The 14072-nt window shown below is 39.7% G+C and overlaps 1 protein-coding gene across 3 annotated transcripts in view; it reads right to left on the reverse strand.

Annotated features, from left to right (window-relative positions):
• Positions 1-14072, reverse strand: part of MTHFD1L (methylenetetrahydrofolate dehydrogenase (NADP+ dependent) 1 like) — a 205301-nt gene that overhangs the window by 159654 nt on the left and 31575 nt on the right. For all 3 annotated transcript variants that reach the window (XM_060114711.1, XM_060114713.1, XM_060114712.1), the window contains exons 9-11: positions 11559-11647; positions 9949-10046; positions 7049-7222 (exon numbers count right to left, since the gene is read on the reverse strand). In XM_060114711.1, the coding sequence (XP_059970694.1) occupies positions 7049-7222; positions 9949-10046; positions 11559-11647 (361 nt within the window). The remainder of the gene's footprint in view (positions 1-7048; positions 7223-9948; positions 10047-11558; positions 11648-14072) is intronic.

The raw sequence follows: 14072 nt of genomic DNA on the forward strand, positions 1-14072 counted from the left end.
AGTATCAAAAAAATAAACAACCCAATCCAAAAATGGGCAGAAGACTCAGACATTTCTCCAAAGAAGATATCAGATTGCCAACAAACACATGAAAGGATGTTCAACATCATTAATCATTAGAGAAATGCAAATCAAAACTACAGGGAGATATCACCTCACACCAGTCAGAATGGCCATCATCAAAAAATCTACATCATCAAAAAATCTACAAACAATAAATGCTGGAGAGGGTGTGGAGAAAAGGGAACCCTCTTGCACTGTTGGTGGGAATGTAATGATACAGCCACTATGGAGAACAGTATGGAGGTTCCTTAAAAAATGAAAAATAGAACTACCATACGACCCAGCAATTCCACTACTGGGCATATACCCTGAGAAAACCACAATTCAAAGAGTCATGTACCACAATGTTCATTGTAGCACTATTTACAATAGCCAAGATATGGAAGCAACCTAAGTGCACATCGACAGATGAATGGATAAAGAAGATGTGGCACATATATACAATGGAATATTACTCAGCCATAAAAAGAAATGAAATTGAGTTATTTGTAGTGAGATGGATGGACCTAGCGTCTGTCATACAGACTGAAGTAAGTCAGAAAGAGAAAAACAAATACCGTATGGTAACACGTATATATGGAATCTAAAAAAAAAAAAAAAAAAAAAAAAGGTTCTGAAGAACCTAGGGGCAGGAGAGGAATAAAGACGTAGATGTAGAGAATGGACTTGAGGACACGGGGAGGAGGAAGGGTAAACTGGGAGGAAGTGAGAGAGTGGCATGGACATATATACACTACCAAACGTAAAATAGATAGCTAGCGGGAAGCAGCCTCATAGCACAGGGAGATCAGCCTGGTGCTTTGTGACCACCTAGAGGGTGGGATCAGGAGGGTGGGAAGGAGATGCAAGAGGGAGGAGATATGGGGATATATGTATATGTATAGATGATTCACTTTCTTATAAAGCAGAAACTAACACACAATTGTAAAGCAATTATACTCCAATAAAGATGTTAAAAAAACAATTAAAGCTTGTCCTAAGTCATTAAAAAAATAATAATAAAGTCTGTTAATTAAAAAAGAAAAGATAACCATGGTCCATTTGGTTGTTTCTCATCACACTTGACTGAGGCAAATAGTTCAAAGTCCCTGGCCACTTGTAAATACCTTTGTTCTGCTCTGCAACTAATGTAACTAGAAGAAAAACTCACAGATATTTAGATAGTTGCAGAAAATCAAAACTTAGAAGAATCAAAAGAAGTTATTTTTACACTGACCAAAATGGTTTGTTAACATTAAAAAATAAACAAAAATAAAATAAAATTAGGTATTTGGCACTCTAGAGAAAAAAATAGTGATGTGAATATTTTCCTTTAATGTGAAATTCAGTCTATTCACTTTGAATTTGGGCTTCTTTTTTAACTGCTGGGTCCAAGCGATTCAGAGAAATTCTAAAAACTTCTGCATGGAAATCAGTAAAGGGCGGATGGAGACCCATTCTGCATACACATTCAATGCCCTGCAGCTGCACTCCGAGAGTCAAGTTCTCAAACAAATTCCTTTTCATTAGTGTAACTAGGAAAATATGTAAAACTCAGGAGACCCTAAGATTCTTTTGGCATATTTCCCTGAACAATTCCCAATACTTTTCATTTTGTCAGGCAGAGCAAATAAAGTGATGTGTAGGTGTAAATACCATGTGAAGTGTAGCTGATGAAATACAGATGATTCTGATGGAATAAGAAATTCTGAAGTTTGAAGAATAGCTTTTTAAAATGAATTAATCTGTTTTGCATTTGGGTTATTAATAGTAGAAGGTTTTTTTAATCCCATGGTTTTATATTTTAATCCCACTGTTGATATATTCAAATCACATTTATACATGAATTCAAATGTGCAATAATATTTTGTTATTTAGGTTTACTGAAAAATTACTTGGGCATTTGAATTCTTCTAAAGCATGAGAGAAGACTTATGTTATAGTATTCAGGGATAAAAGCAGGACACAAAATGGTATTTATGGCATGATCTCAATGTGTAAAAAGGACAGATACAGAGATACAATCCTGGAAGGAAATATAAAAATTTTGAATACTTCTGAGTAATGAGAGATTTCGTTTTCTCCTTCTTTTTACTTTTCTTTATGCTAAATTTTTATTCAATGGGTCAATGTTATTTTCAGATTTAAAAAAAACCTTTCAGAAAAAAGGAAAAAAACATTTAATAGATAGGTAATTTATATTTCTTTTTTTTCCCTAACATCTTTATTGGAGTATAATTGCTTTACAATGTTGTGTTAGTTGCTGCTGTATAACAAAGTGAATCAGCTGTAAGTATACATATATCCCCATATCCCCTCCCTCTTGGTCTCCCTCCCAGCCTCCCTATCCCACCCCTCTAGGTGGTCACAAAGCACCAAGTTGATCTCCCTGTGCTATGCAGCTGCTTCCCACTAGCCATCTATTTTTTTAATGTTATTTTAAAAAGTTTTATTGGAGTGTAGTTGATTTACAATGTTGTGTTAGTTTCTGCTGTACAGCAGAGTGAATCAGTTATACATATACATACATCCACTCTTTTTAAGATTCTTTTCCCATAAAGGTCATTATAGAGTATTGAGGAGAGCTCCCTGTGCTATACAGTAGGTCCTTATCACTTATCTATTTTTTATATAGTAGTGTCTATGTGTCAATCCCAATCTCCCAATTTATCCCTCCCACCCGCTTTCCCTCCTGGTAACCACAAGTTTGTTTTCTACATCTGTGGCTCTATTCCTGTTTTGCGATTAAGTTCATCTGTACCTTTTTTTTTTAGATGTCACATATAAGCGATATCATATGATTTTTGTCTTTCTCCATTCTGACTTACTTCACTCAGCATGACAATCTCTAGGTCCATCCATGTTGCCATGAATGGCACTATTTCATTCTTTTTTATGACTGAGTAATATTCCATTGTATATATGTACCACATCTTTTTTTTTTTTTGAGTTCTGCTTTTTTTTTGAGTTGTTTTTTTCTTAACATTTTTATTGGAGTATAATTGCTTTACAATGGTGTGTTAGTTTCTGCTTTATAACAAAGTGAATCAGCTATATATATATCCCCATATCTCCTCTCGATCCCACCCCTCTAGGTGGTCACAAAGCACTGAGCTGATCTCCCTGTGCTATGTTGCTGCTTCCCACTAGCTATCTATTTTACATTTGGTAGTGTATATATGTCCATGCCACTCTCTCACTTACTCCCAGCTTACCCTTCCCCCTCCCCGTGTCCTCAAGTCCATTCTCTATGTCTGCATCTTTACTCCTGTCCTGCCCCTAGGTTCTTCAGAACCATTTTTTTTTTTTTTTAGATTCCACATATATATGTGTTAGCATACGGTATTTGTTTTTCTCTTTCTGACTTACTTCACTCTGTATGACAGTCTCTAGGTCCATCCACCTCATTACAAATAACTCAATTTCGTTTCTTTTTATGGCTGAGTAATATGCCATTGTATACACGTGCCACATCTTCTTTATCCATTCATCTGTCGATGGACAGTTAGATTGCTTCCATGTCCCGGCTATCGTAAATAGTGCTGCAATAAACATTGTGGTACATGACTCTTTTTGAATTATGTGGACGGGTAATTTGTATTTCTTAAGAAGTTGCAACCATGTGTATAAGGGCTTGATAATGTCACTTTTCCATAATTGACCTGACAAAAATTAAAGGTGATTTTATTTCAAATGAAGTTTTCATTTTAGATTATAAATGATTGTCTTGCTGCTTTAAAGTGATTTCAAACATCCAGCTATTAAAAGATTAGGTAACAAAGGCAGCTTACACACTTAAAAAATATCTCTTGTTGTGTTGGTGAGGGGAGTTCATTTCTCTCTTATAGAATAGTTATATGTCTTTTCTAAAAACCTCCAAGCTCTGAGAAAGATGCATATATACATCTCAAAATCCTACCCTCACAGCTTCTTTTTCTTTTTCTTAAAAAATTTATTTATTTTATTTATTTTTGGCTGCATTGGGTCTTCGTTGCTGCACGCAGGCTTTCTCTAGTTGCAGCGAGCGGGGGCTACTCTTCATTGCAGTGCGCGGGCTTTTCATTGCAGTGGCTTCTCTTGTTGTGGAGCATGGGCTCTAGGCGCACGGGCTTCAGTAGCTGTGGCACGTGGGCTCAGTAGTCATGGCTCGCGGGCTCAGAGCACAGGCTCAGTAGTTGTGGCACACGGGTTTAGTTGCTCTGCGGCATTGGGGATCTTCCCAGACCAGGGCTTGAACCCATGTCCCTTGTGTTTGCAGGCAGACTCTTAACCGCTGCGCCATCAGGGAAGCCCCAGCTTCTTTTTCAATGCAGGTGAAAGCAACACAATTTGATTTTTGTTCCTTCATAGGTCTTCGTTATGTAAGGGAATTTATACCACAATTTCAGAAAAAGAACTGTTGACGTCCTGGGGTTAAATCTGTACTTGAGAATTCAGGTTTAATTTTGGCTTCTCTGTATGATATGGCAGCCTGGCTTCTTCCACTCAGTTACACACATAAAGGCCAGCAGAGACAGAGTGGAATGATGTTCTACTGGGTATGGACCAACACATAGTGGCAATGCTAGGCAACCAGGCTGGCGGTCACTCTCTGGCATGTGGCTGCAGGCCAGGTTATGACTTCAGGTTAGGAATCTGATAACAATACCATCACAGGTTTTGTTTTAGAAGTATCAATTCTGTGTTCCCAGTGAAGAGCAGGGCCATGTCTAGATTTGTGCTTTTACTTCCAATACTGACAAGCCCAAAACAGAGTAAATCACAGCCCTTCCATGTAAAAAATGGCTGCATGATTCTTCCTTCATAAACTGAGACCACATCCTCCTGAGTTTTCCTAACTCTTCCTACCTTAAACAGGGTGAGAAAACCAGCAAACCCACCTACCAAGAGCACCTGAATCCTGGAAGAAGGGAAGCAAATCTGTGGATAAGATGCTAAATTTGCTTCTGAAGTTCTTAATGTCTCAGAGTTAATTTATTCACTGTAAACAAACTTGCATGAAGCACACTTCCAGAAAAGCAACACTGACTGACTAGATGTTTGCTCCAAACTCTGGGACCCAGGAATACCCACCCCCTGCCGTCAGCCAGCTCCTTTCACAGATCTGCCCCCAGAGGGTGCCTCAGGTGAGGCCAAATCTCCCCTCAAAGAGGTTTCTTACAGCTCAGTTATGGGGACATCAGGGCTGGGGTCCTAGGCTGGAGAGCATCCCATTAGGATTGGGAATCCAGCGGTGGTGAACCTGGAAGTCTGAGAGAGGTTTAAGCCGCAGGCAATTGAGGTGCTGCAGCAAGATATGAATTCCTTAAAAACACAGCCACCGAATGACTCTAGCTGTCCATCCCTCTTAGAAAACAGTAACAGAAGGAGATGGGGAAAGAGGAGCTGGGGTGTGGGATGGGGGGTGAGGTGGGAGGGCAGAGGGAGGCGAAAGGAAAAAGGGGAAGAGATATGAAGAAATTATTATACCATTAAAGAGGTGATATTATGGATGCTATCTTGCTTTATTTGTAGGTATGAAAAATTGAATTCATCTCTAGGGATTTTTCCTAAGCAGATCATTGGATAAATGCACAAATATGCAGGCCCATGGTTGTTCATTTCAGCACTGCTTATAATGGACAAAGATGGGGAATAATTTGAGAGCCCATCAATAGAGAATTGGTTAAATAAATTGTGGGACATCTCTATGATACCTTCAAACCTTTTTTCTGCCTTAATACACTTGAAGAAGAATTAGAAACATGCTTTACTATCAGTGGCTGAGCCACAGCTATGTTTCTTGGTGCTGGGAAGATGTGTAGAATGGAACCCACCCTCATCCCGGGCATTTTTACCACCCCCTGCAAGCCCTATCCCCCAGCACATTGAAGAATCTGGGATATGAGTATGTTAGCATGTTAGGTAGTCATGCAAAATGATAACATAGCTCTATCCTGACTCACACGGAGCTAGGTATACAACATATTGTTAATAATCAAGTTGCTTACAGAATAGCATGTATACAATGATCTCATTTATGACAGACTGCATCTGTGTCAAGATGGTCTCAAATGTGAACAGCCGTTTATACTTTCTTGTTTTTACTTTCTGTATTTTTCAAATAGTTTTACAAGTATGCATGACTTTTATAACCACAAAAAGAAATAAAGCACTTACATGAATAATTAGATATGTAAAAACCAAGCTAACTATGAGTCAAGTCCAGTTACAAAAATGTCTCTGCCTGTTAACAAATACGGTTTTGTGCCCCAAGCCTTGGCCTATATATCAGTAGTAAGTCAGTGCAATGACATTTCAAGACAACAAAGGAATTTATACGGTCTCCTAATGCTCCCTTGCATGCTCCCAATGCTCACATTAAATAAATATTTGAAATCCCTTGTTTTCTATTGTTTTTCAGCTGATGAATGTATTTCTTTTTTTAAAAAAAGAGGCAAAATAAAGCAAATGCTCCTTTTCACAAAAGCTGTGCATTTGCCTTTTGTAAAACGAGCAACACAAATGTAAATGGCCCAATATTAATTCTGAAATGCAAGAGAGATGAGTTTTTGTAATGCAACTTCATAAATATTAAGGATACTAATCGAAAAGACTAAGTCTCACACAATGATCTGTTCATTTTCCAATGTTATTTCTAAGTAGAAAAACAACCCATTCAGCTCAAAATATTTTACTTTCAATTCTTATTTTAATTTTTATCATGAAAAGCGAAATGAAAAATCCAAGGCAGAACCAGGGTGATCAAAACACAATATGGGAAACAAAAAGCAAAGTCCTGGATTAGGAACTCGTTACACTTTATACTCTGTGGAGGAGACTCATTTGTTTTACACTGAAAATAAAAACTTACCTCATGTCAGATGAAGGACTGCCAAGTGAAACGGACAAAATAATGTCAAGCTGGAGAAGAGGATGGATTTGAGGGGTGTGGTGACAGATATAAACAGGGAAGAGAGTTTTATAAACGTCTTCTTAGTAAAAGAGATTTTAAAAGTAGTCTTACCCAGCAACTAAGACGTATTTTCCATCTGCTTGATCCTTTAACCTTTCTAGCAGGGACAAACGTACTTTGGCTTTGTTTTTGCCATAGATTTCAATTTCATCTGCAAGCAACCCTATCTCCTTGGCAAGGATATCCACAGCTTTTGGAGTCTGTGCTCTTGAAATCTCGATATCACTGGGTGGGGAAACATAAGAGGTAAGAGAGTCTGCTCAGCTTAGGTGGTCGCTGCTAGAGTAGAAAACAGCCGTACACCATGCCAACAATTAGATCAAATGGCTTTGTGGTCCTTTTTCCCAAGTAGGATTAAGTACAACTGCTAACAATTAAAGTGCATAAGAAAATGGTACATTGCTTTAGATAGAGAAGCAACTCTTAAAAACTAGATTCTAGAATTCTTCCCAGGTGCCAGGATACACCTCTGCCATAGGAAAGGAGATGGATTATTACAATGTGTCCAAAGGCCACCCCTAAAGATAACTCCATGATAGAGCACAGTGTTTTTTATGGGTCATCGCTGAATTCTTTAACCAGGAATAGAGGGGTTATTGCATAATGCTTTATTACTAGGCTAGCCACATATGTCTCTTGGCAATTCAAAAATGTGGAAATACTCTTTTGTTTTATCTGTGTCCATATTTTCCCTCTCAAGTCAAAAATCATATTTCAAAATATTTCATTAATTACATAACTGTCGGTAAATGGAGCTAGTGCCCGAGGCTCAACTTCAGACGCAGGAAATTTTAGGAACTCCAGAGTGTCGCTGGGCAAACAACTAAACTATCCTATTTCACTGGTTAAGATGTGCATGCTGCTGCTCAACTTAACAGGAGTGCTATGAAAATCAAAGGACTTCTCAGAGAGAGTCTTTTGGGGCTCCTGAGCTCAGCCGCTTCTTTTATTGGGGGTCTGGCCCATCCATCTGTCTGTGACTTGGTCTTGAGGGCTGATGTCTGACAATGCAGCAGTTTCCTGATTCACCCTGGGGCCCCTATTTTGCAGCGCAGCGGTCTCTCCACCGGTAGGCAGCCCCCCGCTCTATTTTTTTCTGTTGCTACTGCAGACAATCTCTCAGTCCTCATACTACCCTATGTTCTCCTCCATGGCCCCACGGAGCCTGACTTTGGTGCAAGAGGTTAACAGTAAACCTACTTCCAATGCCCACTAGAGCGGGAGGGGGCAGGGTGCCTCTGCCCAGATGTGGGCGTAGCTCTGTACCTGCAGCTAGGTAACCCCTCCCCCAGGTCCACCTGCATTGTCCTTCCTGATTCTCCCCCGCCAACTGCACTGTCCGTGCTCCCACTTCATTTCGCCTTCCTGACTACACCTTTTTTTCTGTTTCTCTCCTCCCACAATCTCCTAAATTGAAGCGCCTACTCTTGGAAAACCTCCACGGTTTTCTCTTCACTAGCTGAAGAGAGCTGGTGACATTTTGATTTTCTGAGTGATTTATAAACTACTCAAGAAGAAAGCCTGCCTTTCTTTCCCCACTGGCTGTAGGAGTCAAATTTGGTTAAGCAATTTAGGGGCTTTTCCCCCCAAGTGGAATTTATTTGGATTTGTACACAATTTGGCCGAGTCCCTCTCAAGTTTTTTTCAGCTCTCTGCAAGTAGAATTTACTCATTGACTTTTAAATATGAAGGTTCTATAACAACATAAGTAACCTCAAAAACTATTTTATGAAACAGACTGCACAACTACAGGGATGATATTACAAAGAACATTCCTTGGAATTTATGTATTAATGAACACAGAAGATGACTAAGACGTTTTGTCTATTTGAGGTGTGAAACATAGCTTGGAGGGTTTCACCAGCCTGTTGGGTATAATTGAACCTTAGTGTTGGGCTGTGGCCCAAGGAAACAGAGGTCAATTCTGAAAAGCAACTGGTTATCAAGTGAAAAATGAGTCAATTCCGGGTGGTGTTATCTCCTACATTCTGTGTATTCCATGCTGGCAGACGGCATCACCTGGTTAAGCGCTGGACTTACGGGCGTCCTGTAGGGAGGGGACTGGGCCAATTCACAGGAGGAGGCGTGGCCATGGGGGATTCACTAGGAGGCTGGAAGATGCATCTGCCTGGCTCAGATAGCTTATCTAGCGAACTGTTCCAAAATCACATGCTGAGACTGTCCTGCAGTTCGTATTTCCAAATTTATACAGAGGGAATATGTAGCTTACACTTCATTAAATCCCACGCTGAAGAAAATATCCATCTGGACCCTCCCAGAGTGTCCTGTCAGAGAGCAGATACCACCACGTTCTGAAGAAGGCAGAGCTCCGGTCCCACGTCTAATGGCATTTGGTTTGGTTGGTCATTTACCCGCAGCGTGGAAACCTACAAGGCCCTGAAGACCAAGCTGACGTGTGTGTTGGGCATTTCTAACACTGAAAAGCATATTCCAAATACTACATTACCGTATTCTGTCAAATCTAAGATACCATTATTTTAGAGAAAACACGCTGCCACTGAATACGGGGTACATCATTGACAATAAGGTGCATCCTGATTTCAGAAATTAAAAAAATCTACATCTTAGAACTGATAGAATATGGTCAACATGTTCATTATCATTTAATTTTGGAGGAATTAAATGACAGAAAAAAATAGTGCAGCAGGACTTCCCTGGCAGTCCAGTGGTTAAGACTTCATGCTCCCAATGCCAGGGGCATGGTTCGACCCCTGGTCGGGGAAATAAGGTCCCACACGCCGCACAGCGTGGACCCAAAAAAAAAAAAAGAAAAGAAAAGAAAAGAAAAAATAGTGCAGCAATTTGATTAGAGAAAATTATCCACCATCAAAGCCATAACACCACAAGTTGTGCCCCCATCCAATGGGTAACTTTGGATATCTAAGGCACTCTGGTGAGCCGATGTCAGTATAAACAAATCACCTGAATACCTTGGTACGGGGGACAGAGGCTGAAGTTTCAAGCAGTGAAGTCTCCACCTCCTGCACTGCTGCTCACGGAACCATCTCCTTCTGCTACTAACCATGTTCTTCAATAGGGATAGGAAGGAAAGCATGTTAGAAAAGTACAAGCTGGCAGGTTACACATCTAAACTATGAAAAGATCGAGTATCGTTCAGGGATATTGTCAGGAAAAGGAGTCAAAGTTTTACAGTAATCCAAGTGGACATTAGGACTAATTCTATTCACATGTAGTTAAATGTGCAGATTTTTCTTAAAAAAGAAAATGTGAGATACAAGTACTATTAAAAAAGTTTGTATTCACTAAAGGCATCAAGTACATGGATTAAAATGATAGCATCACCTCAGAGAAGAAAAATGAGGGAAATATGAGAATGCATGACTGGCTGGCTGGGATGCCCAGCTTCACCAAAAATCTGCACCATTGCAAGCATAATCCTTCTACAGTTGATATAACAGAACAAGCAAACCGAATTATCAGTGATACATATGTATATATATATATACATACACACACACATCTATATAGAAATAATATTTGCCTTTAGTTGCAGTGTAACACAGATGCCTTATAGAAATGCACTACGTCCCATTTTGAAGTAAAATTTTTAATTGTGTATTGCATGTATTAAGAAAGAAATGAACTAAAACCTGCTTCTGTTTAATTAGAGGCTCAGGTTTCTCTACTGCTACTTAACGCCTCTGCTGGCCGGCACCCTCACTGCAGGCTTCAGCACCAGCCTAGCTCACAGGAGTGGGGAGCCGGAGATCTTGGGCTTTAGGTCACACTTCGAAAAGATGTCCGCAAACTCTTTAACACTCCTGTCTTCAAGAGGTGAGCCCAATTCCCTTTCCCTGGGTTGTGAATTATATTTGTGGCTCAGTTCTAGCAAAGAAGAAAAGAGGAAATGGTGGCATGTGACTTTGGAGACTGGGTCATAAAACCTACTGCAGTTTCCTCCTTGCTCTCTCCTTTGATCCCTCATTCTGGGGGAAGTCAGCTGCCACATTGTGAGCAGCCCCATGGAAAAGATCCAGGTGATGAGGAACAAAGGCATCCTGCCCATAGCCAAAGAGGATTTAAATACCACATGCCAACAGTCATGTGAGGGCGCCATCTTGACTCCTCTGGCCCCAGTCAAGCCCTTCAGATGACTACAGCCCCGCCATCTTGATTTCAACCACATGAGAGACTCCAAGCCAGAACCATCCAGCTACGCGGCTCCAAATATGTGACCCAGAGAAACTGAGATAATAAACGTTTGTTGTTTTAAATGACTAAATCTGGGGGGTAATTTATTACACACCAATAGATAATTAATAGAGGACCCTGATGTGGGTCCCTGCCCCATACTTGTCATGTGACCAAAGGCAAGTAACTTAAATTTTCCAAGTCTCCATTTTCCCATCTATCAAATGGGAATAACACTATCTTACAGGATTGTTGTGAGAATTAAATGACATCATGTTTGTAAAGTGTTTGACACTGTGTCTGCTAAACAGAAAACACTTCCAAATGTTAGCAACTATTCACCGAAGCTCCAAACTCAAAAATTCTCAAATAGCTGTGTCAGACAAACCTGAACCCGCAGAGCGGCAGCAAGGAGACTCACGTCTTCTGCGATGGGACCAGTACCATGGACACCGGGAGAACCGCATCCAAGCTTCCCTGGAAAAAAAAAAAAAAAAGACTTTCAGCATATTGTTCCTCGTAAAATGCCAGGACGTTGAATGATGTTCTCGTTTTCAACCAAGAAAGTTAGGATGTCATGGCACAGCTACAGATAGGTTACCAGGTAGGTCCTGGCACAGCCTTGGGGCTCCCAATTGGGCCACATATTTAGAGTTTGACTGGTTTAAAATCTTGCCTCTACCTCTTACTAGCAATTGTGACTCTGGGCCTGTTAATTAATGTTGTTCAACCTTGCAGAGTTTTGTGAGAACTGAATGTGATATGGTAATGTAAAGTGCTTGTCATATCGTATGCATGTTTAAACAATACATAAAAAAATCAAAGCAATTTCATGTATGAATACAAAGTATGGGGTTGGCCCAAAAGTTCGTTTGGGTTTTTCCATAACATCTTATGGAAAAACCCACACGAACTTTTGGGCCAACCGTATATAAAAAGGAGGACTAAAACACCTATAGGACAAGCCCAGTTAAAGTGTTCTGTGAACGATCAGGCTTTCTTGGATAATTTTTAAAAATCCCTGTCATAAAAGTGGCAGACCCAATTTTCCATCAAAACTGAGAAATTATATTTTAGGGCATTAATTTTGAGGATTACCTGGATTTCAAAACAGAGAGGCATTTTATAAGAATTCTATTGTGGTTGGCACTTAGGAAGTTTATGAAAAGTAAACATACATGTAAATGCTTTAGTCTACATCCTCTCTTAGAGAAGAGAAACATTGCTAATAGTAACTTTTTTGAAGTAAGAAACTATTTTCTTTTTTTTCGGACCACTCTACTCTTTATTTATCTATTTATTTAATTTTTTTTACCATCTTTATTGGAGTATAATTGCTTTACAATGGTGTGTTAATATCTGCTGTATAACAAAGTGAATCAGCTATACATATACATATATCCCCATATCCCCTCCCTCTTGCGTCTCCCTCCGACCCTCCCTATCCCACCCCTCTAGGTGGACACAAAGCACCGAGCTGATCTCCCTGTGCTGTGTGGCTGCTTCCTACTAGCTATCTATTTTACATTTGGTACTGTATATATTGGACAACTCCACCTTTTTTTAAAAAAATTAATTAATTAATTAATTATTTTTGGCTGCGTTGAGTCTTCGTTGCTGCGCGCGGGCTTTCTCTAGTTGCAGCGAGCTGGGGCTACTCTTCCTTGTGGTGCGAGGTCTTCTCATTACAGTGGCTTCTCTTGTTGCGGAGCATGGGCTCTAGGCACGAGGGCTTCAGTAGTTGTGGCACATGGGCTCAGTAGTTGTGGCTCACAGGCTCTAGAGCGCAGGCTCAGTAGTTGTGGCAGACGGGCTTAGGTGCTCCGCGGCATGTGGGATCTTCCTGGACCAGGTGTTGAACCCGTGTCCCCTGCATTGGCAGGCGGATTCTTAACCACTGTGTCACTAGGGAAGTCCATGACCACTCTACTTTTAAATTATCCATTTTCCTGGAAGTTCTTTGCAAGGAAGAGCATGAAACAAAAGTAAGTGTTTTGTAATGTTCTATTGTCAAATGTATTAAGGGTGTTGGAAAATCTTATCCCTCAGGTGTTGTTTAAAGATTAGCAACACTTCAGTTTTATAAATCATATTTAGGCAAAAGCCAAGAGTCTAGAGAATGAGAGAGATTTGTTTTCCTTTGTTTGAACCACTGGGGATCTGATCTAAAGCTCTTATCCAGCCACTAAGGAAAAGAAATATGCTTCCCTCTTTCTTACCTCTATCTTTAAATGATGGAGAAATAAGAAAAAGCTACATTCTAGGATGTGATCTCAACTTATAAATGCATGTTACAGGAATAAATCACAAATACCCATGTGAATGAAGACTATTTCACCTACAGAATTACACAGTGAATAACTTCTCCCATACTCTTAGCCACTGTCTTGCATAAAATAGAACATGGCTAAAACAAATGAAGACTTTAAAACACAACACAAAAGACACGTACACTCATATTTCAAACTTTAGGAGAACCTTGCAGGTATCAGTATTTCTCTTTTTGAAGAAGAGTTATCTGAATTCCAGCAATGCTTTTAGTATGTTATTTTCTTTTCCTTCTACTATATTCCATCCAATAAAATTGAGTGTAATTTTTTCATAGGAAAAAATCTAAGATGGTTATCTCAAGTTGACTGGGTCAGAAGTTACTTTCTTCTTTTCTACTGTACACTTCAAAAATTTTCTATCATAACCACTGTATCATTTTTGTAGTAGGAATCAATGCAATCTTAAAATGGATTGAAAGTTTTGAACCTGGAGAAATTGAAGCAATTAAGATGGTAACTCAGTGAATCAGGAATACATTCTTAATAAATTTCTTGGCTAAGGAGAATTGAAAAAGGAAATCATTACATCACCCCCTTGCCTATGTAGAGGCAGGGCCCCACCCGGAGGGGTG

The sequence above is a fragment of the Mesoplodon densirostris genome, chromosome 12, assembly GCF_025265405.1.
Source record: "Mesoplodon densirostris isolate mMesDen1 chromosome 12, mMesDen1 primary haplotype, whole genome shotgun sequence".
NCBI classification, from domain to species: domain Eukaryota; kingdom Metazoa; phylum Chordata; class Mammalia; order Artiodactyla; family Ziphiidae; genus Mesoplodon; species Mesoplodon densirostris.